Below are 25,824 nucleotides of genomic sequence, written 5' to 3' on the forward strand. Positions count from 1 at the left end.
GTTATGTCATGTCTTGTCATGGTGTGACATTAATAGCTCTGTCATGTTGTAGGGAGCATGCAGCACTTTCTATGGTGACCAGCTATGTGATAAGGCTGAGCTAAATGGAAATGTACTTCATTGACTGACACCTCGCTGGGGGGGAATATCTCTTTTCCCAGGGTAAAGCCACATCATTATTGGTTATATTTAAGTGTGATGGAGAGCTTTGTTTGCACCCTGAGAAAAAAACTGTGTGTAAAACCAGTGTTTATGTACTGTTTCACTGTAGTTTCATTCAAAACGACACTCAAATGAATGTTTTCATTGAGATGACGTAGAAACCATATTATGTTAAATTACGGGAAAGTGATATAAATAGGGTTAAAACAGCTAAATCTGTAAGTCTGTTTCAGGATTTCTGAAAAAAAAGATTTAAATATTCATGTATAAATAAGCATTCTAGAAGCTTTTCTCATGGAAAGCAGATGCCACATAAGTTTTCACATCACACTGGTCTGGCAGCTAAAAATGCATTTTATGCAGTTGCTCCTAATAGTTTGCAGACGTGTTTTATTTCTGATATAATGTTGTGCAACAAGCAAATTCAATACTTGCTGCATGTTTGTGTCCATGAGGCAGACACATTATGCCATGTAGATATAATACTAATGTTGCATTTAACAATATTTACATTCTGTGCAAATGGTGCCTTTCAGCAGTGCCAGCATACTCACCACTTGAATATAAATCAACAAATCAATTCCATATTAAATGAACAAAAGAAACCTTGGAAGAAATCACTTAAAGATTTTTCAGCCACTTTATAACATCTTTTTTCAATGTTGTATTTTACAGATCTCCCAGAGGGAAGCCCAGTTCCCAGCAATGGAAAGAGAGATGGTATGTAAAACATCTATAAATCATTTCTGGCTTCTTAAATAATTCATTTTATTACAGTATTTTGTTTTACATTTGTGCGAAAAAAAATAGTATCTTTCATCTTGAAGCTACCATGTTGTGTCTTTCCATGGTATACAGAGTTGAGATTGGCTGCATTAGTGAGGTGAAACTAAAGAATGTCTACAGCAGTGCACTGTACATGTTGATAGGTGAAGGGATACTAGGTCCCTCCATCTTAACATTAGTCCTAACCTGACTAAGGTGGGATCAGGTGTCTTTGCCACCCCACTCCACTATGAAATAGTTTCCTGATGATTGAATGTAAAATGTAACTACTGTTGGCACAGACTTGTAATTGTAGTGCCACGCCAGCATTTTGAATCTTGTCTTACAACCTGCTGCACACTCATAACAGGTAACAACATGAACACACTATCATAGAACTTCAACTAATTGCCTAAAGTGAAGCATGAGTTCATTTTATACATTCATTTACTTTTCTGTTTACAAACTGTTGTGCATATACAAACATATTGCATCTGTGATGAATTGTAAATATCTTTTAAAACTTAAGTTATTTGTAATACATATTTAATCAAACATGTTTTACTATAAAACATAAATATGATCAGATTTTTTTTCTATGAGTAAACTTATGCATTTATTAAATGCTAAAACTAGCCTTCTGGTGAATGCTAAGCAGGATTCCATGATACAAACAAAATTTATGCTAAACTGCTGACTTCACAGACAGTTTGGTATTGTTTGTTCAATTAACTGAACTCTTCATGTACACAAGGACTGTCTAGCATGTCAGGCCTGTCTGTCAAGAACTGCTTCTTTAAAGATCATGTGCATGTTGACAAAACTGAATGTGGTACTTGTATTCAGTTTCCAACATGTTTGTTTTTTATTTTAGCTTCCCACAGCTGACCACCAGCTGCGCAGCTCCTCTCCTTAATCACCAGGTCTACCATTTACCAGCCCTGTCTTAGCCTTCCCTTGGATTTACCTGATCCATGTCCAGGATCAATGAGGAGATAAAGGATTCTATGACCACACTGCTGTCAGGGAGTACGGCCTGCTCCAACACCCTGCAGCAGCCCTGCAAACCCTGTGATGGCTGCATTTTGAAGATTCATGCACAGCATCCTGTCCAAGCAATGCACCTTTTGCAGTGTGGAGCTATTAGACTCTTAATGTTGCTATTGCTGTGAGCCTTGGCTGACACCATTCCACTCACCAAAATGAGCAAGCTGGTGTCAGCCAATCACAGCCTTCAGCCACTGTCTCCCACCCTCCTCCACTTGATCCTCACAGTATCCATGCTGCTAGTTGACATTGGTCATCTGGGGCAAAATCAGGGCATTATCCCTTTGCATTGTGCGGTCAGGATGCAGTTTACACTGTTTTGAGAAGTTCAATGGTGACCAGTTGCTGTTCTAATCATGTTTTCACACAAGGCAATGATTTTATGTGAAGAGATGACTTCCAAAGAACTGCACTGTCACAGCTGTCTTTTTCAAATTTCTGGATGTGCTGCTGTGATGGACTTTTCCTTTTGAATGTGCAGTGGGGGTAGAAGCTTTCCTGTCTCATCTTCTGACTATTACAATATTATCTGAAATATTGTTTTTAGGTTGCTGTCTGATCTTCATGTGGACACACTGATTTCTCTTGTTAACAGTATGCAGTATATGTCCTTTTTTCCTGCAAGGGCATTTGAATGACAGTAATGAATATAGCTGCACAGTTTTGTATAGTCATTTGATATTAATTATATCCAAGTGACCATTCCTCCCTTTGTGTGTGTGTGTGTGTGTGTGTGTGTGTGTGTGTGTGTGTGTTTTGCATTATTATTTCCAGTGGACCAGTTGAAAAAACACCTGCACCCCCGGCCTCATTTCATCACATTGCTGTGGATGATGATTTGGTGCATGCAGGCTTTCTGCTGCCTCACGGGTATACCCCTGGTTTTGAGGTAAAATTTAAACTGTTAGACAAAAGATGTGCAGCATTTGCACTTTCTTATAGTGAAATTGGAGCTCTGTGAGAGCACAACTCTTCTATCATCTCACATGATCACTAAGCTCTTTCAAGTTCGTATTCATTATAGGTTCATAAGTTTATAGGTGTGTACTAGGCTAATGGCCCTGGAGCCTTTACAAACTTGTCCATAGGATTACCCTAGCATTGTGCCACCCAACCTTAGTTCCTAGTGCTTCTGTCAGGTAGAGCCACTAGAGTGATCCCAGCCACTAGAGTGATCCCCAAGGTGAATTTTCTATTTCCCATCCACTCATCAAGATTTCTCTTAAAAAGGGGCAGTGAGGCAATCCTCTTGACATGTATGGGAAGTCTATTCCATAGCATGGGCAGTCTTTGGGTTATGAACCTGTCCCTCCAGCTTGTTCTGTTGATTGTGGTAATGAGGTTGAGGTCTCTGGAGCATGTAGTATGGAGAGATTGGGATTTCTTTAGATGTAGCATTTCTAACAGAGCTGGGTCAGACATGGCTTTGTAAGTCAAGCAGAGATCGCCTCTAAGTAGGCAATATGAGACAGAGAATAGTTGGAGTTTTTTGAGTCTGTCCATATAGGACAAGTGTTTAAGGCCTAAGATCCTCTTTGTGAGGTATTTTTGTGACCTCTCCAGTTGTTGTAGGTGTTTAGTGAGGTACATGCCAAATGGGGCATTGTACTCGATGATTGCCCTAATGATAGAAGAGTAGAGGGAGACACTGACCTCTTTCTTCCTGGATGCAAAACCATTAGTAATGAGATGTGCCACATAGAAGGACTTTCTGACTACAGTGACAATGTGATGGTCAAAAGAGAGGTTACTGTCAACCTGTGTTCCCAGATCTCTTATGATACCTTCTATATTCAGTGGACTACCATCGATGTGGTAATTCATGGGACCGGGTTTTTCCCAAAGGGAATGATGACACATTTTTTGGCATTGAGCTTAAGGCCATGATTCTGACACCAGTCATTGGTCTCAGTGAGGCCTTTCTCTAGGATGTCAACATCACTTGGGGAGTTAATTATGGCTCCCAACTTGCAATCGTCTGCGAACTTTGTCAGCCAGAGTCCCTTCATGTTGGTCTGATCTTCAGTGAAGTAGATACCAAACAGGAGAGGATCCAGGACTGAATCCTGTGGGACTCTACTCGTGACTGGTCGTCAGTCTGACTTGGAGTCAGCTACTTTCACACTGTGGGTTCTATCTGTGAGCCAGTTTGCATCCCACCTAGTGATATAGGGGTTGATGCCTAGCTTAGTATGTTTTTCTATGATTCCTGAATGGGGAATGGTATCAAAGGCCTTGGCCAGATCAAGGCAGGCTGTATGAACCACCTTCCAAATACTACAAAGATGACCACCGCAGCTACAAAAGTAGGAAAATTTAATATACACTTAGCGCCTCGGCATAAAATGCCTTCCAAGAGTAAAAAACATCCTAATACATGAACTTAAATACATCCACTAAATACCTTAATTAGCAATCAACTCAATAAAACAATTAATTTAAATTACCTATTTCCAATTACACTCTTTATTAAGCCCAAAGGGCTCCAATGTGCCATACTTTAAAATAAGCAATGTTTCCTTCTGTAGCAGTTTATTCTTAACATTTCTGCATTCCCCAAGTAATACCTCTACCTTTCTAACACACAACCTTTCAAATCGTCAGTCTTAGAATTATGATAATGCAAAAAATGGGCACCTAAAGGACTTTCTAGTCTCATATTCTTGATGTCCCTAACATGTTCCTGTATACGTACTTTAAAACTTCTGTATGTCTCTCCTATATAATACAAATTGCAAGTACACTTTAATACATAAACCACTCCCTCTGTGCAACAGGTGTAATGACATCTAGGAGTGAACTGTATTCTGTTAATATATGTAAAATAGGGCACCAAATATTTACAAATTGAGCACTTATTACAAGGAAAAGTGCCCTTTTCTTTTATTCCACTTGTATTTACATTACTAGGTGGGAGACAAAAATGATTATATACTACCATATCTTTCAGATTTCTGTCCCTCTTATAAGAGATTTTAATTTGCTCAGGTAGTAAATAACACAATTCCTTGTCTCTTAATAACATGGGCCAAAACTGTTTTACACACTGTACCACTCTATTTGTAAGTACATTACAGATAGTAACAAAATTAATTTCCTTTTGTGTCTGTCTACCCAAAATTCTATTATTTTTTTCAACTATGTAATTTTCTCTATTTCTAAAAAATCGATCTCCTTTTCTCTGTTGTCCATCTCTTAGTTCAAAATTTTTTTCTTTATCCTCCACTACCTGTTGCTCATCATAACCTCTATTGAGGAAGATTAATTCTGCCATATTTATTTCTGTCCTAAAGACTTCTTCTGTACTACACAATCTGTTAATTCTCAAAGATTCATTATAGGGCAAAACAGCTAACAAATGCCCAGGATGACAACTATTTCCATACAGAAACTGGTTTCTATGTGTGAATTTATTATATAGACCTGTATTCAGTCTATCCAACTTAATATCTAAAAATTTCACACTATGACCCAGTTGTATTCCATCAAATTTTAGGCTCATTAAATCGAATGTTCCTCAATAGAGGTTATGGTGAGCAACAGATAGTGGAGGCTAAAGAACAAAAATTTTGAACTAAGAGATGGACAAGAGAGAAAAGGAGATTGATTTTTTAGAAATAGGGAAAATTATATAGTCTAAAAAAATAATAATAGAATTTTGGGTAGACAGACACAAAAGGAAATTTAATTTTGTTACTATCTGTAATGTACTTACAAATAGAGTGGTACAGTGTGTAAAACAGTTTTGGCCCATGTTATTAAGAGACAAGGAATTGTGTTATTTGCTACCTGAGCAAATTAAAATCTCTTATAAGAGGGACAGAAATCTGAAAGATATGGTAGTATATAATCATTTTTGTCTCCCATCTAGTAATGTAAATACAAGTGGAATAAAAGAAAAGGGCACTTTTCCTTGTAATAAGTGCTCAATTTGTAAATATTTGGTGCCCTATTTTACATATATTAACAGAATACAGTTCACTCCTAGATGTCATTACACCTGTTGCACAGAGGGAGTGGTTTATGTATTAAAGTGTACTTGCAATTTGTATTATATAGGAGAGACATACAGAAGTTTTAAAGTACGCATACAGGAACATGTTAGGGACATCAAGAATACGAGACTAGAAAGTCCTTTAGGTGCCCATTTTTTGCATTATCATAATTCTAAGACTGATGATTTGAAAGGTTGTGTGTTAGAAAGGTAGAGGTATTACTTGGAGAATGCAGAAATGTTAAGAATAAACTGCTACAGAAGGAAACATTGCTTATTTTAACATATGGCACATTGGAGCCCTTTGGGCTTAACAGAAAGTGTAATTGGAAATATGTAATTTAAATAATTAATTGTTTTATTGAGTTTGCTAATTAAGGTATTTAGTGGATGTATTTAAGTTCATGTATTAGGATGTTTTTTACTCTTGGAAGGCATTTTATGCCAAGGAGCTAAGTGTATATTACATTTTCCTACTTTTGTAGCTGTGGTGGTCATTTTTGTAGTATTTGGAACTGTTTTTTCATTCTTTGTGGTTTTGCTGTATGAACTACCTTGCCTTCATCCACAGCTCTGGTGACTGACTCAAAGAAGTCGACCAACTTGAGCAGGCATGAGCTACCCTTCACAAAACCAAACTGTGTGGGATCCAGAGTTTGAATATTCCCTATATCCTTGTTTACTAGGTCCATGATGATGCATTCCATAGCTTTGCATATCAGACTTGTCAGGCTAATGGGGCAATAGTTACCAGGGTCTGTAGTTGCTCCTCCTTTGTGGAGTGGGATGACTGTAGCAGTGCACCATTCGGTAAGGACAAAGTCTGAGGTGAGGCTGTGATTGAACAGGGCACACAGGTGAGGTGCCAGTTCACTCTGTAGTTCATGTAGAACACAGCCAGAGATATTGTCAGGTCACATAGAAGCTGTATTCTTGGCCTTGGACAGTGCTGTTTTAAACTGTGCAGCAGTAATACTGGGTGCCTGGCAATCTACTGATATTGTGATTGGTCCCTTGGTGGGGGAGAGGGGGGGGTAAAGTTGGCACGGAATCTATTGGCCAGTATATTGGCAATATCTGTTGACTCAGTATAGGAGGTACCATTGTGCAACAGCTCTAAGCAAATCTGGATATTGCCACGGAGATTCTTTACATAACTATAGAAGCCCTTGTGGTTGTCTTTACTATCTGCTGCAATTCTGTTTTCGTAGCTAGCTTTAGAGGATTTGATGAGAAATCTCAACTTTTTGTTGAGGCTGATAAGGGAGTTTTTTCAGTCTTGAGACTTCACCTTATTTCTCATCAGTTTCCTCCTTCTGTTGTAGAGTTTGTTTATGGCAGGGACCATCAGATTGGCTTTCTTTTTTTGGAGGAGAGCGTCTTGGTTCTATTGGGTATAGTGAGATCCATGCATTTGTGTACGTGTTCATACAGGGCATTAGAGTATGATTCGGCGGTCATGCAGCTCTTCTCCAATTGCATGGGTGCCGTGAAGTTAGCCACCTCTGTTTTTAGGAGCCCAAAGTTAGCTTTGGAGAAGTTTTTCATGGTGCTTACCTTTGGGGAGTGGGGTGTTAGGGATGTGGATTTCCAAGGTGATTAGTTTGTGGCTGGATCTAACCAGGGAGGAGTTGACTATTGGTACAGAGCAACGGTCACCCATGTTAGTAATGACCAGGTCAAGGATGTTGCTACCTCTAGTGGGGGTAAGAATGAGCTGGTCCAGGGCATTGGAATTAATGAATTCCAGGAAACGTTGGGCAAGTGTATTGGTACATGAGTAGTTTTCCCAGTTAATGGAGGGGTAGTTAAAGTCGCCCAGTATGAGAGTGTTAGGTTGGACCCTAATATTCTCCAGGGTGCTTAGGATCTTGGAGTGTGAGTCTTGGGTCATGGTTGGGGACCTATAGCAGGCTACGACCTGAATCTCTGTCTTACCCAATGTTAGCTGCACCTGAAGCATCTCTGAAATGCCATGTTGGGCTACCAGTCTGGAGGTGTGCACATCCTTTATGAATAATGAAACACCACCTCCTTTGGAGCTTCGGTCCAAGTTCTGGGGCCGAAAGGTATGGAATGAGTTATAGCCTGTTAGTGCAGGGGTGCTATCTGCTGCCTTGAACCAGGTCTTTGTAACAGCACACATATCGATGTTCTCCATTTTAAGGAGTGCTTCGAGCAAGTGCATTTTGATATTTAGACTTCTAGCGTTGAGCAGCACGACCCTCAGATTGCATTTGTTTGTAGCTGTTACGGTGGTAATTTGGTCTTTGGAACACCACCTAAAAAAGGCACTATAGAGATGGCAAGAGCCTTGGCCAGTATCCAGAAGCACAGGGGTGGCAAGAGCCTTGGCCAGTATCCGGAAGCACAGGGGTGGCAAGAGCCTTGGCCAGTATCCGGAAGCCCAGAGGTGACATGCAGGCAATCTCTGGAAAATATCTAGGTCTGTCAATTATGTCATCCCAGGCAGACAGATACTAGATTTCCTTAGAATGACACCAGAAACTTAGCCAGTTGTTGAAATCAATAATTTTCTGCTTGTACTAGTAATGGTGTTTTACTGCCTTAGCCTCTACTGCTCATCCCTTCATCTTTTGCTTTTCATCTTTCTCAATATTATTGTCATCTCTAGTGAACCCAGTCCTCACATCATGAGGCTAAAGTATTCAAGATTTAAGATTTATAAGGCCTTCCAAAATGCTGTCTGGATTAATTTCCTTAAGTATTGACTGATTTGATCGTTTTTAGTTGAAGGCATTCTCAAATGTTTTCTCCAACACCACTGTTCAAAAGCATCAATTTTCCGGTGGGTAGCCTTACTTATAATCCAGCTGTCACTGCCATATGTTAATACTAGAAAAAAATCTATAGCTCTGAGTATACCGTCCTTTGTTGACCGTGAGTATTTTTAGTCTTTCAAATTTTATCCACATTTATCATATTTTTCCTTCCAAATATCATGTCTTTTAATTGCAGGATTGCAATTATCATATGCAGAGATCTTTAAGCCCAGGAAAATAAGATCTTTAAGTGCCTTCACTTCTTCCCTATCCAGCTGCAAATAATTGCTAGGTGTAAATGACAGCATTTTATTTATTTATTTAGTTATTTATTTTTAACAATGAGCAACAAGCCAGCTTTTGTACTCTCTGCTTTCACCTTTATTGCCAAGCTTTTCAGCTTCTCACTTTCAGTCTTTAGAATGGTAACATCTGCATACCTGATGCTGTTAATATTCATCCCAATAATTCTGTTTCCAGCATCTGACTCATCTAACATAAAACATTTTGCATAATATATTTAGCATATCATTTAAATTATTAAGGTGACAGTATATAATCTTGTTATGCTCCTTTCCAGTCATGAAACAGTCATAGTTGTTTTTAAAAGTTACTTTGTTCTGCGTACAAATTCTTCAGGAGACAGAATATGTTCACCCAGTATCCCCATTTCTCTAAGAACTTGCCATAGCTTGTTAAGGTCCAGACTGTCAAAAGTTGCAGACAGTTAGATTCCATCTGACTATAGTCCCTGCAGATTTAATCTGGGCATGGTGTACGCTTGCACTAAATGAGGAAGAGTAGATCCCTGATAATTTGTGTACAGGGGTCTCATACATATAGTGAGGTGGAGCTACTGTTTTCTATTACAGTTTCTACATGTATACTCTGAAATGTGAGAGACATCATCTGGAACTTGGTATTTGCAGCAGTTTTTTTATGTGTAGAGGAATACTGACTTGCCCAAAAATTACAAAAAAGTTATATGTATAGATGTTCAGGCTGTTGAAACCATACATATTAACTTCTTTGCACATGATTTTGGAGACGGACAAAAATGAATGGATGAGACAAAGACCTAAATTGGGATTTCTTTTAATATTACTCTAATTTATTCAAAAGTTAATAGGGCAACAGGTTTTGCATCAACATGTACTTTCTGAACAATGTGAAGTATGAAGCTTTAACGCCTGTCATTAATGACTGACTGTAATGCTTGCTAATTTACCAGAAAAAAAAATTAAAATTTAACAAAGAGCAGGGCACAAGTCAAGGATGCTCTGCAAAATCAGGGACAACTGAGATATATGATTGAAACCAATGTGTATTGTACATATTCATATTTCTCAAAATACGTACCAGTACCTAGCTTTACAGAGGGCTTGCAGTGGTGCAGAGCAGTGTGCGCCAGTGTAAAATCTAAGATAAATTACTGAAATGTAGCAGTTTAAATAAATCCACAATATACCAGTATTAGCCCACTGTGCAAAGGGTGAGCTCATGCAAAGAGTGTTATTTGCACATGCACCTTGTCTCATACTCCTGAATACTACATCCGCCTGTCACAGAAAGTACTAAAGGAAATCTCTTACATTTCTTACCTACTACTATGTGACTACTGCATTACAATGGTGATTTTTGTAACTGTACATGTAAGCATGGTGACTTGTGATCCAACCTGTGGTAGGTTAACTACTCCACATCCACAAGCTATGAAACACCTTCTATGTCTCTGATTGGTCAGTACATTCTGCATGCAAGGGATTTTTAAGAGATACATTAAATGTAATGTGCAGAAAAGTTTCTTTGTGTTTCACATTCTCCTGTTTTTTCACTGTTCATATATATTTTTTTGTGAATCAACCAACATCAAGCTGCAGTATACAGTAGCTCGGGAGGTTGGACCAGACAGGCTTGTATTGCTATACTCCCTACTGTCACTTTGAAAGGCTTAATAATAAACACAGAGGATATATCATAACCACATAAGTGTATGCATTACAATTAAGACTTATTTAGAAAATGGGTATATCATATGACACACAGACTGGTATAGCTTAGTTCATTAGCAATTAGTCTAGAAGCATCTGGAGTGCTTACTACTTCAAGTTTTATGAATGGACAGGTCCAGTATAAGGGGATGAAGCTAGACCCTCAGTCCATTGCCATTTGGACTAGGGCAATCTCACCCTTTTGCTGACACAGGGAAGGTTGCCACTGGATAATGGGCCTCTTCAGTTGGTGGTTTCCCTTTTGTGGCACTATAGGGGTGCAAAGTATTGGGGAATTAGGATTGCATGGCTTATAGGAGGGGATGGTTAACAGGTATGGTGGGAAAAAAGCTAGCAGATAAATAAAAATTTGGTTACATGACTCCAGACAATTATTGCTCATGTCACACACCCCAGACAATTATTCCTCATGTCACACACCCCAACCAATCAGGCATCTTCCAGGGTAGAAGAGCAGAGGCACATCACTGGGTTTTATTTAACATCAAGCAGAAAGCCAAGTCAGACACTTCTCCTAACACTGCAACCATACTTGATTCTGTTGTCTGGGACAAGTGCTGAGCCAGTTTAGTTTCCCCCTCATCACTACAACCATAGTTATGGTCTTACACAATAACTCAACAGCCTTACTCGTGACTATTCCAGTAATATTTCCACTATTTCCACTTCTCCATGGCATCACACTTGACTGCTATCTTTTACCAACACTATTCCTTTTGGCCATGAAGCTGCTGGAGTAAGCAGTCAGGCAGTCCAACTCATTCAATCAGTGAAACTTTGGGAAGATTAAAACAATTTTTTTATGTTTACCAATTACTTTAGCAGTCCTACTAAGGACCTTCCTGCTATGCATAGTTGCCTACCTCTTGTTACAGTTTCATTCAGTTTTAAGCTTCAAGGCAAATGTTTACAAAATGGTGTTGTCCCCATCAATGTAGCTGTCTTAGAGCTTCAGAGATCAGCTCCTTCTATCCTTCTATCCTGTATATGGAGCCATGCCACTTGGGAATCCTGATGCATACTTCTGTCAATAAAGTACCTGAATTAAATGTCTTGCTTGGAGGAGACTGACCCTATCATTAGTGGAAAGAAGCAATTAAATGAATGTGCCATTCCTGTTCAACATTTGTTAGATCAGTAAGCATGTCCCCACCCCACCAGCTATGTCTGGATTAACTCACTACAGCCGAGTGCACCTCCAGGCATTTCTGCATTTACCTTCTACTGCACCTCTAGGCATCAAATATTACTTGTTCTTGTTTGCATTAATAATTCCAAAACCATGCTACATACAAGGTATCAGAGCATTTTATCCTGAAGCATACATGATGGCAAACACAATTTTATTGATATTTGACCTCTGTTAACGAGTGTTTGTTAGAACTGTAAGGTGATAACTTCATTTTTTAAAGGATCAAGCCACACCCACTGAGAGCTCAAGGTACACACTCAGAAGAGCTGTACTGCAGGGAATGAGTTAATAAGATTTAAAAAAACTGGGGTATAATGTATTTGTGGCAGTGAGAGAAGGAAAGTATCTGACTTGGTTCTCAAAATCTCTTTAAAGAAAGGAGGTCTAGTACAAGGGTATATGATGTTACCCCCTGTGATGGAGTGGATGGCCACAACAAACAATGCAAAGGAGACACTGGCGGTAATGGTGACTACTAACATAAGCAAGTTTAGCAATCGGCAGTTCTACTCCTAGCTTACTCATAGTCCTCTACATGAAAAATCAGCAGTGTTCAGAATAGGTTTGTCCTGTGTGCGCCTGTTTTATATGTTTCTGAATTGCTCAGCCATGTTTGCCTTTCATAATCAGTGTGCTTCATCTGCATGGGATTCCTCATATCTATGTCATTATGTGGCCATTTACATACACTGCATACTGAGCTATTTCTTACCCAGTGCAGCTACTTTGCGTCTCAGAAATGGCCACACTCTGCAGTATCACTACCTACATTAATTTACTCTGCTCATTGCATTAATATCTACAAATTCTGGACATGGTGTGACAGACTTCTCTTTTATGTCATTTATGCTTTGTTTATTCTATGCACCATGTTCTTGAAATAACTTTACCAGAAAGCAAATGTTTCTCTTATGATATTTCCGTTTATTGTATAATGATGTAAAATACTTTTTCTGCATGATAAAGTAATCAAGGTTGTTTTGCAAACTGGTTGTTACATCACAACTGTAATAGGTAAGAAGCACACACTTTATGATGAGTGTTGCCTACTCATTTTTCTCTGATGTCATTTGTAAAGAGGATGCAAAGGGTCAATATTAGATAGATGGGGAAGAAACCAAGATCTGTTAATGTGCATGTCATTCTGTAAATGATAACACGTTTCAACAGACGACAGCTGCAGACGGTTGTATTTGCAGCCAGTCTAGATGGTCTGTTTAATAAATTGCTCTTATTTTTTTCTTCTCTATCTTCAAGTTGAAGACCAACAGGTGACAGATAATAAAAAGGAAGGTTCCGGATTTCTTGGAAGATTACTGAGGAGGAAAAGAGATGCAAGATTGTACCCTGCTTATCAGAGTTGGTATCAGTACTTCACTGAAACTGGAAATCATGAAGGTGTAAGTTCTTCTAAAAGTAGTATCTATTTATTTATTTTATAAATGATGAGGGTGGCTTATACATGGAAACATTTTAGACTCAGACAGCACTAAAGTGCAGGTGCAACATTTGGCATTCAGGTAAAGGAGAGATTAAACAATGTTATAAAATTAAGACCAAAGCAATCAGGAAATGCACTTGGTGAGTAGAAGCACATCCGAGTAGTACAACTGAAATAGCAGTAACAAATAAATAATATTTGTAGATATTGTAGCAACATTCTCTTAGCCCATGGATTAGAGATGTCTAGTGACAGAGAAACTATTAAACATTAATAAATGACAAGGCATTTGAAGTAAGAATAAAATCTGTAAAACTTAAATACTTGCAGTATTTATACCGTGCAAACAGATGATAAAAGTTATTGAAGAAAGGAACCTCTGTCAGCAGGTTATATTCAAGATAAAAATGCTACGTAGAAAGTATAACTCAGAGTTGCTTAGCTAACATGGTGGGAATGAACTCTTTTTGTGTAATTCCTCAGGATTTTGACTGATTCTTATTTAGTGGCATGGCAAATACATGAATCAGCCTTCATTGGTCTGCTAGATCTCAAACTGCAGCCTTGTGTTAACTGACAGATCTTACATCAGCTGCAGCATTTTTCAGATATGAGATGCAAGTAGCAGATTACGAAAGATTGTTTTACTTTTGACTTGCTGTTTTACTAAAAGGATCTGAGGAATGTCTGACTTATTAAATTCAGGTCTGCACACAATAGCATAGATAATCTTGTCTAATAAAATGGGTATAAAGGACGTTTTACTAAAAGGATCTGAGGAAAGTCTGACTTATTAAATTCAGGTCTGCACACAATAGCATAGATAATCTTGTCTAATAAAATGGGTATAAAGGACTAAGTCCAATGGTGATCATCAGTATAACAGTAAATGTCTTAAAATACACATTTAAACGGGGTCGGGAACAATGCTGTTTCAATGTCTTCATACAGACAGATGCAAAGGACACAGTTGTATGTTGCATATTCACTATATTACAAAAGTAAAGTACACAAATGCATATTGTTACCTGATTTAGCACACATATTCATCCAACTTCTGGATAATCATCAACCAATAAGTTTAACATAATTTATAATATTTAACTTCAAGACAGAAATGTGACTCATGATTAACACTCTCAAGTGTAATCACAAAGCAGTGACATTTCAGAAAAAATTCAACATTTGAAAGCTCCTAAAGCAAAAAAAGGAATTTTTCAGGGAAGTTCCACCCACTGCACCCCTGTAGTAGGGAGCTCAGCTATGTTGTTCATAGCACTGCTACTTGTATATATTGACTTTGAGATTGCGGTATCTTGGGATAAGGAGAAATCCCTGAGGCAATGCCTGCAGTCTTGATCTTTAAGTTCGGTTCACATAAAGTATAAATTAGTAATTGCACAAATATAGAGTGTCAGTCACTAGTGTCTCACATTTAAGTGTGGCACACAATGTTTCCACAACAATCTTCTATATTCATAATCCATAGTTAAGCAGACTGGGTTACATTTTCACAAAGATGTGGTTGTCATAGAAGTCCTTTATCAGTCATATCCTTTTAGTTCAGAAAATGTTGAATACAAGATCCATCTATTTTGTTACTTGCAGTAAATGTTTTACATATGTTGAAAGAAGTCTTTGGTGTACATTTCACATAGTTTTTAAATGCTTATGGGAACATCTATAGTTGTCTTGCCTTTAACATGCACAGGGCATTCAGTGAGCAATAGTGTTTCCAAAGATAGGAGGCACCATTTCTCAGCTGCCTGATAATAACAGGTGTACAGTAACTTTTTTTGCAAAGCTTGATCTAAACTGCAATAAGATGTAAATTATAAACTAAGCAGAAACTTTGTAGTGTGGAGGGTGTGGAGTTCACTCCTTGAAACATGTTATGCACCTAGTTCACTAATAAAATTCAAACTTTAAAATAGTACTACAAATAAGAAAATAGTAGTCCACAGCTGAGTTAAAAAATGGAATACCTTTATTGAAACACACAAACAAGTGATTCTAGTTGAGTATAATGAAAATCATTAAAGACATTCATTAATTTATATACTCCCTCTGTAACCACTCATTTGCTCCTAATTACCTGATTATATATAAATTAATAAATATAGCATTGGTTAAATATAACATTGGGATCCACATATTGCAAGCTTGTAATGAGTAGCAAGGCTTTAAGAAAGTAGGAGTTATGTTGTTTATGTATTCTCCGACGCTATGTGTAATATGAATTTACTTTTACTGAAATTAACTTTTAAGACAAAAAGATTGTAGCCATGTGCAGAGAGTGCTGTGGTTGTATTTCAGAGTGTTGTGTATGCAGTTTGAATTTTGACACAGTGACTAGCTAACAAGATCCCCTGGATAAAGGAGGGTGTTTGCTGAGCTAGTAATATTAAGGGTGCTATTTATGGGTAAAGTAAAATGTGGTAGCCCTAGTGCAAAGCTTTGTGGGACTCCTGTGGCAAGTGAATTGGGTGGGTGGTAATGCTTTTGTATGATATCCCCACGGCTAGGTTGTCTGGGTGTTTTTTGATCCACATGAGGCTTATATGTTCAAGTCCAAAATAAGCAAGTGTTTGTAGAGAATTATTGTGAGAGATGTTTTTAAATGTTGTAGCTAAATCTGTGGAAAAAGCTCATTTAATATTTATATTTTTTGTTTATAGATACTATCAATGGAGGTGATCGGGGCTGTTAGTGTTAATTGTCTTTTTTGAATCAATGCTGTTTTTTACAGAGAAGATTGTTTATGCATCTAAGTAGAGCTACAGTTGATATTTTAAGTGTTCTTGTTTCTATTTTTGATAGTGTTGAAAGGACTGGCATATGTTTAAAGTTTTCTAGTAATTTGGGGTTGCTTTGTTTTGGTAGTGGAATGAGAATATCCATTTTTATATCTTTGAGAAATACTTGATTCTAGTGATTTGTTTTATTATGTACTGTATTAGAATAGCAGTAAAATGCATTATGTGTTGGATTGTGATACAAAGAAAATGTATTGTATGTTGCAATAACATATATTATAGGTGATAAGGAATTTTAGTTATAGGCATTTTCTATAGGTTAAGTGATAGTTAATGTAGAGGATTAAATCTCTAAACTGTTCACATGATGCTTCCATTAGCAACTGGTACAGTATTTGAATCCTTCCACCTTCATCTGCATACCATGTGATTCTAAGCAAGTCTTTTGGCTAGATAGTGCCCCCAGGGCAGCCCTGAAAAGGGACACTTGTATCCAGGGGACTCACTAGGTTAACAAATATATATAACCATAAATAATTAACTATGACTTTCAGTGTCTCAAAAGGAAACACACTTGACTTTGATGCTAGAAGACCAGAAGGCTGTTGGATCTATTCCCGTACCAGGTATTTGGAATCAATTTTCCAATACTGACACCATACTGCAATATGGGGGGGGGTACTTCATTCCTGAGTGTCCCATCTGACTGAGTTGGTGGCAGCTCAGGTGTAGATGTAAAAAAGATCCCAAGGCAATTAGTAAAAAGAGTAGAAGGAGATTTATTTATCCCTCTTGTTTAAAGAGTTGCTACTTGTCAAGCGAAATGCTCCTTATCTGTGCACGTGATCCAACTAGATCTAACTTCTACACTTCAAAACAATCTGGGCTAAATGATAGATTTTCATGTTGTTTATTTTTTTTTATTTGCAAAAACTGACTTTATTTGCTGTCTGTTTCTTTATTTGATTGTATTTTAATATTTAATTGCCGAAATCTGCTTAAACTAAAGTACTTTTCATTGCTTTACAATTTATTGTATAATTTTACTGCAAAATGTTAAAGCTCTTTAATTGTCTGTGTTTTTTCCATACGCATTAAGAAGTATGTGCTTTAAGTAACTGTATCTATGTTTTTTAATTATCTGGAGTGCACTGATTAGGCATGCACTGTTGTAACTACTTGTAGTGACCTAACCTGGATTTTAAGTTACTCTCTTCCTTCTGGCGGTACGAAAAGACAGCCAGGCTGGTTCAAGGCATGCACTTACTATTGTGGCAACATCCAGTGCAGCCACATTTATTATTCTGTATTCCCGGTTTATTCTTCATAACTTTACCGTATTTTTCCATTTTCTTATTAATACCCTAAATGTATAATTGTAGACAGCATATCCTTCTATAAGTATATATACCTACTCACTTCTTGCCCTATCTAAGCTCATTTAGCTACATGTAGCCATTCTGTGAAATTTTTAACAAAATTTACCAAATCACTAGTTACAATTGAAAGATCATCATAACCTTTGCTAGTCTGTTGCCTGCTTCTTAGCACCTTATACTCAAGCAGTGTAACAATTGCCTGTTGCTTGGAGATAACGACCTTCTACTCAGCGCAATGTATGTGAGGTGCAAATATCTAAAAAAATCAGGAGATGTCCCTCTCACAAAACTAACTAGACGGTGAGTATCACACACTCCCCACAATCAAAACAACAAACAACACATTAAAATGACTCTTAGATTTATAGGCATATTAGTTCTCAGCATAAATGTAATGCCTCATCTTCTTCAGACACAAATCCTATAATCAGTCACCAAAAGTCTTATCGCTGCAAAACTGCTATGCGTAATCTCTATACAAACAAAAATGTTTTAGTGGTAGGTGACTCTGTGGTTAGGCACACTGAATCAATTGTCACCAGGCTGGACAAGATGTATGACATTACAATGACCCTTAAGACCCTCTCTTCTGACAAATATGACTACGATATTGTGGTAGTTCATGTGGGAGGGAATGACCTGGTGCAAAAAGCCCTGAGAGACATGCAGAGAGATATGTTGGAACTTCCCATGCATGTGCCAAATGCAAGAAAAACACTGGTTCTAAACAGAATACTTAATGTCTGTAAGATTGAAAAGATAAAACTGACTTCAGCAATTGGTGAGAAAACTGGTGTCATTCCAGTGGGTTCTTGTGTGTGTCAGCATAGGATGAGATGCTTGATAAGTCCACTTGATTTGCCAAGTTAAAGATCATTCCAACATATCAAACACAACTTACACAAAACTGGATCAAATCAAGGTGCTGCTACTCAATGTCACAAGTCTCAACAAGAAGTCTCAATGACTGCATAAGTTGTATACACCTCAGCTATGCATTCTTAGCACCTACCCCAGGCCCTATTTCCTCCTTTCTTTTCCTACTACTCTTCCCCCTCACAGTATCACCTCTGCTGGTTGATCTCCTTTCTCTTCCTCCCTTATATTCCTTGCTTTCATCTGCTGTTTTTATCCTCTTCCAATCATTCCTGCACACTCCAAGTTATTAAACAGCACTGTCTATAATTGTATTTACCTTTATTACCGACCTGAGAATGCTTTACCTTTTATAAGACGTTGCTACAGTTCACATGCTTCAACTTACCTGTTATTTCCTGGTTCATGGCTACTTCATCTTGATTAACTCTGCCACCTGTTCAGTTATGTTGGTTTTGTAGTGCTTACTCTATCATGTTCAATTATCTTGTCTTTTAATTGTGCTTCCATTGTACATCATTTGTTTTTTTCCTGTCTCAAGTGTACTTAATTGAATAATCTATTATATGGAGCTTTTCTCCCCAGGCTTCTTCTGAAAAGGGGCCTCATGCCCATTTGAACGTTCCAGGTAAACAAGAGCAATAAACAAACAAACAAATAAATAAATACATTACCTGATATTGAGGTTGTATTGCATTTGGAACACATCCATGTTTGTGCTTTTGTTGATGCTTTGTTTAAATGTAAATAAAACACTCCCTCCATACCTGCATTTTGTCCCAGGAAAACCACAAAATGAACTTATCAAACTCCAAATCTTCTTAAAGAGGACCAACTATCAATCTACAGCTTGTCATAGGATGCCCTCCATGTCATCTGAAAATCATGTTGGGTACCTAACTGCTCTCAATGGACTTTCTATGAATAAGAACATCTTTACCTTGGGTGAATTTAACTACCCCTCACAAAATTGGAGCACCTGTACCTACAATGTAGGATATTTCCAAAAATTATTAGACTTAATTAACAAAATCTCCATGGACTTGCTAGTAAATGTAGCCTCTAGCAGACATAATGTTGTTAATTTGGTTCCTACTTTAGTCTCTATGTGCTCTACCCCCCAACCATCCCAAGTATCTCTTTCCTCAGTAAAGTCTGACCATAAAATAGTGACTTTTACATTCAAAATCACTAAAGCTCTTCTAACAAAATCTCAGAATTCAAGGACTTCAGATGCACAGAACTCATGATGTCCTATGAAGAAGTCATCCATTGTAACATCAGTCCCAATGTTTCTACAGCACATAGTTTCACAAAGGAATTCTATGCATGCCTGGATAGATGTATTGAGAGGGCAGTGTGATGCCCCTGCACTGGCCCAGTAATCAAGGAGCCTCAATCCTCACCACTAGCACCAGTGAGGGACGTACATATTAGGAGGATGACAAGTACACACACAGTAAAGTACAATTTTCCTTAAGAGCACACAGAGATCACAGTCAGTCTGGGGCTGGTTTCTCCCTCTTTCTCCAGATCCCCAATAAGACTCCCCACAGGCCCAGCTGTAGGGTTAAGATCTCAACCAAGTGGCCAAACTAAGATGTCCAGCACCCTCTGTGTCCAACCAGGGCTTCATGTCCCTGCCCAAGTAGCTGACACACACACACACACACACACACACACACACACACACACACACACACACACACACACACACACACACACACACACACACTTTGAAATTTGATTTATATACAAACACACACCTGGAAAAGGCTGGCAAAGGTTTACTAGCTATGCCTCCTTCTGCCAAGACTATAAGGCAGTACCAGCTGCCACCAGCCACTTTTACTTATCAGCTACTATTAAGGCACTTACCAAAGGATGCCCAATCTTACTGTGTAATGTTACTATTATCCAAATGGTAAGTGGGACCAAGACTTTCAAGGCTATTTAGGAATGGCCTATACAGTGTCACCAAATCCTTATGAAAGTACTCTTAAGAGTTTAAATATCTCTGAACAAACCAAGAACAATTAAAAGGTTTAAATATATTTAATAATAAATAATAAAAGAACAAGACAATACTCCAACAACCCAACACAGTGACTACAGAGTTCAGAATCACAGGAAATATTTTAAAACAACATTGTAAGACAGTCTCAAATCAATACAGAAAACATCTAAACTAATCTCTACTATATTCCTATCTATATCTACGAGAAATCAGTTTTCCCTAGTTACTTACTATTAGCAAGATGCGGGCAGACGTGCTGATGAGTGGGATGTTTCTAGGTTCAAAGACAAATATAAAATGCACGGACTCACTCTCTGAGAGAGATCTTAAATTAATACTACACATTACTGCTGTGTTAGCTGGGATGTCATCACTCTGCCTTTAGTCCCCATGCTAGCAGAAACTTAGAATTTAGCACCTCTGTGTCACAGGTACATATCTCTCAGACGTTTGCCTAGAACTGGAAGTTGTAAAACAAGCACTTTTACATTTGAAACCTAGTAATTATTTCTGTTTCAAGACAATAGGAAAACCTACAACTCTAGACATTGTGTCTGCTCTGAGCTGAACCAGAGATAACAGAATTATAAAACAGTTTATACTTATTTTCTTGAGGTTTTGCAAGTTATCTCTGTATGTTCCAGCTTCTACCATTAAAATGTACATCTGCATAGGTATATAGTTTATACACATTTCTGCTCTTTTCCAGCAGGGTACACTGGCTACATTCTTGAAGCTCAGGAGATAACATACAATTCAACACATTTTATTTATTTTTCATTTGTTGACCGGGATAGTCCGTCAGCGAAGGCACGGGGAAAAAAGCTCCAGTAAAACAAGAACAACATTGACAGGTACAGTGTCGAATTTACATAGAATGTAACAGAAATATCTAGAGACAATAAAGAAAGTACAATATACAATAGGCACTTTAGTGAAAAGGAGAAAGTTATTACAATATAGTAAAGTTATTTATATATATATATATATATATATATATATATATATATGTATATATATATATATATATATATATATATATATATATATATATATATATATATATGTGGGTTTATGTGGTATTAGCCTGGCTTGGTGCAGGAGCAGAGCCAGTTGTTAGTGAGGTGGTCTTTGAGTTTTGAATTGGTGTAGGTTGGTAGCATTTAGGATGCTGTGAGGGATTGAGTTCCAAAGTTTAGAAATATGGTGGGGGTAGTATTTTAAGTTTCACAAAGGAATTCTATGCACGCCAGGATAGATGTATTGAGTGGGAAGTACCAGATGTATTGAGAGGGAAGTACTAATATACAACAGATCCAAGAACCATCACATCAAGGATAGTATTAGAAATATTACTAAGTACTTGAATAATACTATTCAGTATACCAAAGCAGCCCATGAACATAAGTTAGCATATGAAGCAAAGAGAAATTATAAATCCTTCTTTAACTACTCCATTTGACTAAGGAATAACACCCAACATTGTTCTGAACCTATCCACAGTAACACAAAGGACCCTGTGGACATTGCAAACAAACTAAAAAAAAAAGTGTAATTTTTTTCCACAGGGACTTCTCTTCAAAGTCCCAACTTTGAAATCAAACCAAAAAACTAATTAAACAAGACAAAAAAACATACTTCCAAACAAGTCGGCTAAAATACCAGAAAAATCCTATAAGATTCTTTCAAACAATCAACCTCCTTCTCAACCCAGGAAAACCCACTACCCCAGCCCCAACTCTGACCAACCCAAATGATTGTATAGCCACTCAATTTAACTCCCATTTTATGAACTCAATAACCTCTCTACTAAACAGAACCCATAATATGCCTCTGTCCATACCTCAAAGCCTCCAACTACAATTCTGCCCTCCTCTATCTCAAACCTATCCAAACAAGTAATGTTAAAAATCTCCTTTCTAAAGTAAAACCTTGCACACTAGCTGCAGACCAGTTGTCTGTGACTTTCTACAATTAGCTGCTACTTCCATCACTTACCCTGTATCCATTTTCATTAACTGTTCTGTCTATGAACAGTGCATACCAGTCCTCTGGAAAATATCTCACGTCATACCCTTTCTATAAAGGCGGTCCCTCTACTGATGTATCCAACTACAGACCCACAGATTTTGTCACCACAAATGTATACACAAAAGACCTTAGATTGGTTTCTGTCAAATAATCTATTATCTAATACACAACATGGCTTTCAACCTAGTCACAGCACCAGTACAGCTCTAATTAGCTTTACTAATACCATAAATCAACTAAAAAACAAAAAAAACTAGTCTCTGCTACCTTCCTAGATATGCCAAAAGCATTTGACACTGTATCTCATCAAATACTTCTCAATAAACTGGCTTTTTACCACTGCAGCTCTGAAGCCTTAAGCAGGTTTCTTAGCTACCTGTCAGATAGGAAACAAGCCACTTTATGGGACAATAAACTCTTCCCCCCAGTTCCCTATATGTGTAGGAGTCCCACAAGGATCTACCTTTGGCGCACTTTTATTCACAATTTTTACCAATGACCTAAACTCCTCAGCAAATCCAGCCTCAATCATACAATATGCTGACAATGCTTCCCTAATCTACTCTGCCCCCTCTATCAAGGAACTCCAAGAAAAAACTCAGGCAGCCCTCCAAAATATTGAAAACTACTTAACAGCCCATCAACTTATACTTATCCCCAATAAAACTAAGCTTAGAGTCTTCTATAATACCTCAACAACAACCAAACAACCACCTATCTCTATTTCCTCCTCCAATGGCACAAAAATAGAACCCGTTAAACATACAAAACCTCTTGGTGTCACAATTGATAGTGGACTTAAGTTTGACAAACACCTTGCACTAACAATTAAAAGGGTTCATGTCAAACTGGGTTCTCTCTATAGGGCTAAATCGTATCTTACTGACCATGCCAGACTTGCAACAGCCAAAACCCATCTCTTATCTTCCCTGCTTTACTGTTCACAAATATTTACCAATCTTTGCAAATCTGAACTGAATAGCCTTGAATCCTGCTATAAAAAATAGCCAAATTTGCCACTAATCAGTCTCAAAGATCTCATCATTGCACTGCCCTTCTCCAGCTGAACTTGTTAGAGCTCTTTTGCCTGCTTACTCTGACTCGGCTACTAACTGCCCATACAGTCTTATACACACCCGACAACTGCCCAGCTCTATCTGACCTTCTCCAACCCTGCACTAACCTAAAATCTCTAAGGTCTGGTGATGAAGTATTGTTGAACGTTAACAAAACCCAACACTCTCATGGCATCTCCTTATACTTGCATATCATTGTCAAACACTGGAATTCTCTACCTCAGCATATTCTGTCCATCAATGATACACATTCATTTAAACAGTCCCTAAAGGAATATTTCACCAAACATAGGCTTTGCTCATGTTGTCCGCCAGGCTAACTAATTTAGCCCCTCACTGTCTAACTTCCTTCTCTCCACCCCCCATTGTCAATATTTCTTGGCAATTGAGCCTTCTTAGCTTCAGTTTGTGATATTTTTATCATGGAAAAAAAAAAAAAAATATATATATATATATATATATATATATATATATATATATATGTGTGTGTGTATATATATATATATATATATATATATATATATATATATATATATATATATTTTTTTTTAACTGTATGAATAGTATAAGCTTATTGTACTACTATCGTTCTATGCTTTTACATACAATGTCAAGGAACTTGTGTTTGAACTCCTATTGTAATTGTCATATGTACAAATCTACCTTGGAGCTTTTCTCCCCAGGTTTCCACTGAAAACGGGCTTCTGGCCCAGTCAGACACTACCCAGTTATGAAATGTAAATAAATAAATTAATAAATAATAATTAAGTATTTACCTGAGTCCTATGGACCCCCCCGGGTAAAGGGATAGTACTTCTAACCTCTCTCTTGGCAAGTAGGAACATTTACTGATGGTGCTATATAAGACCAAAAACACATTGTCTATGGGACTTGACAATGTACCCAGTTGCTTAATAAATAGTATGAAGCTTTTCCTAACAGAACCACTCCTCAGACTGTTCAACCAAAGAATAGCACATATTTTTCCCAGACGTTTGGTTGACTAATATAGTAGTGCCACTACATAAGGGTGTCCATACTACCAGTCCTAGAATTACAGGCCCATCACAATGATGAGACTCATCTGGAAATCTATGGAATGGATTAGAATGGGTATGATCAACTGTGACATGATAAACGTCACTAAATCTGACTTGCCGCAGTTTGGTTTTGTTAAGTGTTGATCATACTTAATGAATTTGGTAAACTTCTTTGAGAGGATTACGCAGGCTGTTGACAGTTGTCAAGCTGTGCACACAGCATATCCAGATCTGGCAATCTGTTTGGACACCATACTCCATGCTGGCATTGTTAGTAATTTCAACACTTTCAAAATAGGACTTTATTTGGTAAGACGGATAGTCAACTGGCTAAATGTCAGAACCCATATAGTGTGAGTGGTGGGTGTTTCATCAGGAAGCATGAAGATGAGCAGCAGCTTCCCCTAGGGCTCAGTGCTGGGTCCTCTTTTTTGGCATCTGTTTTCCTGATTTCTATTTTTGTAAACAAGACTTCTGACTAACTAAGTTTGCTGATGACTGTAAATTAGGTTTTATTATCAAGATCCCTTTGATTAAAAAATTTGTCAGCAAGGACATACACTAGTAAATACCTGGTGTATTGAAAGGGGCTCTAGTTAAATGCAAACAAACCGCGGTATAGTCACAATTAGTAGACAGCCCCGCCCTTCAGTATACAACATGGACGAAATGCCATTCCAAAAATGAGACTGTTGTCAGTGATCTTGGAATATGGGTTGATAATTCTCTCTCGTTTGTTCATCATTTGACAGTAGTAGTCTTCTGTCTAGCACAGCCTATTGCCAAGGACATATCATTAAAACCTACATTGATTAGAAGAAATATTGAATAAAATGTCCTTTTGGGGTGTGCATCACAATGCATGACAGACATAGCCTTAAGGGCCTTAATCTACCAAGAGAGAATGGAAGCACTGTTCCTTTACTCAGTGTCTTGCAGATTATTGAGGGGAGATCTATAGCTTGCCTACAGGGCCATTAGAGATACAGCTATTCTGGATCCTTTGTATCTCCATACATCTAAAAGTTCCACCAACACCAGTTGCAGGGATCTAATCTTCACAGGTATATAAATAAGATGTAGAAGATAGCCAGATTTATCATACAGTACTTTCTCCACCTCAAGAAGACTTGGAAAAAATCCAGTCAAAGAAAAAATTCCAGTGCACTCTGCTGTACAACTTAGTAAAGAAAGCCAACAAAAGGCACAAAGGTAGCTCACATAAAAGCTGCCAGGATTCCTTAAAATGCAAT

General features: G+C 37.7%; 1 protein-coding gene across 1 annotated transcript in view; it reads left to right on the top strand.

Annotated features, from left to right (window-relative positions):
* Positions 1 to 25,824, top strand: part of LOC122801248 — a 158,116-nt gene that overhangs the window by 117,987 nt on the left and 14,305 nt on the right. Inside the window, exons 4-5 of the mRNA XM_044070801.1 lie at positions 838 to 882; positions 13,213 to 13,355. Of these exons, the coding sequence (XP_043926736.1) occupies positions 838 to 882; positions 13,213 to 13,355 (188 nt within the window). The remainder of the gene's footprint in view (positions 1 to 837; positions 883 to 13,212; positions 13,356 to 25,824) is intronic.

This window comes from Protopterus annectens, chromosome 4.part1 (genome assembly GCF_019279795.1).
Source record: "Protopterus annectens isolate FY-2018-M chromosome 4.part1, PAN1.0, whole genome shotgun sequence".
Classification (NCBI taxonomy): domain Eukaryota; kingdom Metazoa; phylum Chordata; order Ceratodontiformes; family Protopteridae; genus Protopterus; species Protopterus annectens.